At 40.5% G+C, this 4,314-nt stretch overlaps 2 protein-coding genes across 3 annotated transcripts in view; one reads left to right on the top strand and one right to left on the bottom strand.

The window, feature by feature from the left end:
• The window catches only part of LOC109470057 (MIT domain-containing protein 1-like), a 19,045-nt gene extending 15,545 nt beyond the window's left edge, over positions 1–3,500 (bottom strand). Inside the window, exons 1-4 of one of the 2 annotated variants that reach the window (XM_019768837.1) lie at positions 3,231–3,500; positions 2,126–2,227; positions 1,592–1,689; positions 782–868 (exon numbers count right to left, since the gene is read on the bottom strand). In XM_019768837.1, the coding sequence (XP_019624396.1) occupies positions 782–868; positions 1,592–1,689; positions 2,126–2,227; positions 3,231–3,369 (426 nt within the window). In that variant the 5' untranslated portion in view covers positions 3,370–3,500. Of the gene's footprint in view, positions 1–781; positions 869–1,552; positions 1,690–2,125; positions 2,228–3,230 lie in introns of both variants that reach the window. The other variant, XM_019768836.1, reaches the window with a different exon arrangement.
• A 296-nt stretch (positions 3,501–3,796) lies between these two features.
• LOC109470053 (spermatogenesis-associated protein 4-like) overlaps positions 3,797–4,314 on the top strand; it is a 26,755-nt gene continuing 26,237 nt past the window's right edge. Inside the window, 1 exon segment of the mRNA XM_019768830.1 lies at positions 3,797–3,982. Coding sequence (XP_019624389.1) covers positions 3,882–3,982 — 101 coding nt within the window. The 5' untranslated portion in view covers positions 3,797–3,881.

A 4,314-nucleotide genomic window follows, 5' to 3' on the forward strand; every position in this document is an offset into this window, starting at 1 on the left:
CTGTTCCTACTGTTAGCATAGAACTGACCTGCTGTTAGCATAGAACTGTACCAGGCTGTTAGCATAGAACTGTACCTGCTGTTAGCATAGAACTGTACCTGCTGTTAGCATAGAACTGTACCTGCTGTTAGCATAGAACTGTACCTGCTGTTAGCATAGAACTGTACCTGCTGTTAGCATAGAACTGTACCTGTTGTTAGCATAGAACTGTAGCTGTTGTTAGCATAGATCTGTACCTGCTGTTAGCATTGAACTGTAACTGCTGTTAGCATAGAACTGTACCTGTTAGCATAGAACTGTTCCTACTGTTAGCATAGAACTGTACCTGCTGTTAGCATAGAACTGTACCAGCTGTTAGCATAGAACTGTACCTGCTGTTAGCATAGAACTGTACCTGCTGTTAGCATAGAACTGTACCTGCTGTTAGCATAGAACTGTACCTGCTGTTAGCATAGAACTGTTCCTACTGTTAGCATAGAACTGTACCTGCTGTTAGCATAGAACTGTACCTGCTGTTAGCATAGAACTGTACCTGCTGTTAGGCCACACTGATTTAAGTTTATGGATGACATCTGCGTGTGCATTGATTTTCACCTGTTCTCAAAAATAATCTCCTTTCAGGCTCACAATTACCAGCTTTAATTTGTATTCCTGTAGTTAAGCAGCTTTTTTTTTTTACTGGAATTTTTTTATACGCCTGCATGTACTAGCTTGGGGGTCTTCAGACAATGTCATTCATAAAATTAAGTCAGTGTGGCCTTAACATTGTTGATAGTCCTACCTCTTCTTCTCCAGTGGTGAGATGTATCCGCCTAACCTGACAGTCAGACTTCACCAGTAACTCACAAAACCTCAAGAAGTTCATTATCTGTGAAAGGGCAAAAGAATCTGTTAGGAGACTGGAAGTTATTAAATAAACATGGACAAATGTGAATAAACCATAGCCTGGAATCCATCCGTGAACGCTTTATCTCCGTTCCGTTCCTCCGCTCTGCCTTCAAGGAAAGCGGAGGAACGGAGCGGAGATAAAGCGTTCACGGATGGATTCCAGGCTAGATAAACCAAAGCTATTAACAAAACTTACCAGCAGGTAAAGATAAATATTCATTAACATAGGCCACATATTTCATCCACAATCTCATTTTACATATTATGCATTAGGCCACAACAATTTAATTTCTTGGTTAACGGATTTTTCTAGAAAAATAATGGAGCGGGCGGGCGAAAAAAAAAAAAAAACAGGCCTAGGCATCCTATTATGGCCCAAGATGGTACGATAAGAGTCATGAAGTCAACACACCAGGCTGGTTCAAAATTTAAACAGTGAATTTTGAACTTTTAATGGAACCACTGCATTGAAAGATGGAATAACTGTAACAACTAGGAAGAAAAGGACTGTTTTCATCTGTTCAGGGCAAAATATGAGCATTTTGCAGTTGATTCTGAACCAGAATCTTTCTTCTTTTTTTTTTGCAAAAATGAAGAGGGCGAATCCGTAAACCAAGAAATTAAATTGGTGTGGCCTTATAGAACTCAGATAATACATCTGTACCTGGTGTTTTGACCTAATGTAGGGATCGTCCACCCATACCTCCGTCAGGGTCTGATCGATGTATGGTTTAAAGAGTCTGCCATAACTGTTACCTACTGAACCAGCAGCTATGTGGATTTGTTCATGGTACTTTCCAGCTGAAATAAGAATATAACATTTTATAGCCAAATACAAAACAAGGGAAATTTGGTTATGGTAGCATATCAACTTCCCATTTATTCAAATTAGGACAGTACAAATTGCAATATATACTAACCAGCAGTAACTAGAAAACAATTGAGACACCAGGATTATATAGGAGGAAGTGGGAGAAACAGTAGAATACAGGAGAAATTAGGAGAATTAAGGAGAAAGTGAGATAGTACAGGAAAAACTGTGAGAAGGCTGGAAAGAACAGGAGAAAGTGGGAGTGGGAGAAAGAAGAAGATTGTGTGAGAAACCAGGGAAAAGTGGAGTTCCAAACACTGGCATAACAGGCCTGTAGGTAACTCGAGGAAATGTTTCACTTCCAAATTAGCCTGACCCCTGACAGTATATACAATGTATGTGCAGAACTGCAGATGATTTCCTCACCTTCTTTTTCCAGTTGAACATGTTTCTTAATCTCCTCTGCCCTGTCCATGTACTCTCCTATCCGCTCTCTGTACTTCTCCTTCTTAGCCTCATCTGTCGTTGCTATAACAAAAAGTTTTTATCTGTGCTTTACACTGAGCACATCAGCTTGTTTGTTTTAATATCATTCATATGGCTCTGTTTAGCTAATTTGCCAAATAAGCCACACTGACTTAATAGTTAATTTTACCGATGGCATCCTCTGAAAGCTCCTGTGTATTACTGTGATTCTGAAAAATTGTGCACAAGGGTGAAGCTACAATGTACTTACAGAATGCAAATATTTTTAGGTATCAAGTATGGGAGGTATACAAACTAAGGATAGCACCCTGGTTATGTCTGTGCAAAGAGGTTATGAATTAATGAATTACGACCTTTTATTGCACACGTTTGTAACCTCCTTGGTCTGTGCGACTGGAAGTTTCGTAAAGCTGTCGTCGACGTCTGGCACCTAGCCTGACGTCCTAGCCATTGTAGTTTTTCCCCAGTTTCATAGAATTTTACAGACTAACAAGCCGACAGTTTTACTGCGGCGGGTGGGGATGCCAGGTTCCCCCACCGCTAACACAGCCCGGGTGCAGTGTCAAGTTGGAGAATTCAGTGACTGCTTGCTTGTGTTTAAATGTTTAAGTCAGAGACGTTTATGTTTAAAATATTTTAAATCATAGATGTTTACGTTTCAATGTTTTCAATCGTGGATATTTCTGTTTAACTTGTCATTGCATCTGGCGCTGTGCTAACATCAGGCAAAAAGGTAGTCATCATAAAAGAAAGTAGTATGCAACAATGACATCACATGTAGACACTTATAGTAACATAATTTTATCTTAGATTGAAAATAATAACTTTAGGAGTCATAACCACTGACAGGGAAATGACCAGACTGACATGGGGGGGGGAAAGGCATGGGGGGGAAAAGACTAGAAACCAGGTAGACAGGTAAGGTAGACAGCCCAGGGTTTTCCGTAAACCCGCCTTGTTCGTTCCACACCTTGTACATGTAACGTTAGCTTACTACTCCAAGAACGCCGACTCATTTTAAAACAGACTAAACCACGAGACGCACCCTTCAGTACATCGAGTAGAAGCTGGATTCCCTCCTGGTAGCAGACCAGCGCCTCCGCCAGGCGGGCGGCTCCGTCCAGCTCTACCGCCCGCAGCAGCACACGGCTGGCCGAGCCCTCCATACCGGCAAGTTTAGACATTCTGTACTCACTCAGCAGTTGTCTATCATCTCCAAAAATTAAAGGGACTCGCTTTTTACGCAGTAAAGCTCCGAAAGACGAAGTATGCACGGGCGTGAAGTATGGCTCGGTTTCCAAAAAGTCAAAGTTCACAGGTTACAGTTTAAAGGTTGTGTAGACTATTACAACTATGATGATAGGGGTGATCTCAATTTTAGTCAAATTATCTTTGTAGATACGCTCTGTATCAATGACTTAATCAAATACAAATGCCGTATATTATATTAAGAATGTACCGGTATATTAAGAAAAACTACTCTATTACCTGTTGGAATAATGAAATAAAAAAAACACCCCTTTAACATTATGGTAGTAGTAGTAGTAGTAGTAGTAGTAAGCCTTTATTTAATCTCGGTAGCTTCTATGGTTGCCAAGGAGAGGAAGTTGACAGTGTAAACAGTGAACTAAAGTATTCCATCGCGTTCTGTTCTCCCAGTTATTAGGGGCTAGCCAAAAGGTCGTGACAAGCCAAGATGTCCTTCCAACACGCACCAAAGAAGGCCGGGCTTCCCAGAGAGGTCCTGAAGTGGTTACAAAGCTTGGATCTGACGTACTCAGTCAAGAATGTGAGAAGGTGAGACAAGGTTGAATCAAAGAAATTCTTACCACAACCTCCCTGGGTGAACATGACGTGAAAAATATGTTGACATGGCGAAGCTTATTGTGCCTCGGCAAATAATACTTTCTATTTCAGAGCACGTTTAATGAAGAACGCCTAACGTTTGAATAATAAAAAGAACGTGGCTATATACACTCCCGGAGTGTATATAAAATCTATTTGTCTTTTATATACACTCCCGGAGTGTATATAAAATCTATTTGTCTTTTATATACACTCCCGGAGTGTATATAAAATCTATTTGTCTTTTATATACACTCCCGGAAAGTTGATAGGGCATTCGAATG

The sequence above is a fragment of the Branchiostoma belcheri genome, unplaced genomic scaffold (assembly GCF_001625305.1).
Source record: "Branchiostoma belcheri isolate BF01 breed outbred unplaced genomic scaffold, Haploidv18h27 scaffold218, whole genome shotgun sequence".
Taxonomy (NCBI): Eukaryota; Metazoa; Chordata; class Leptocardii; order Amphioxiformes; family Branchiostomatidae; genus Branchiostoma; species Branchiostoma belcheri.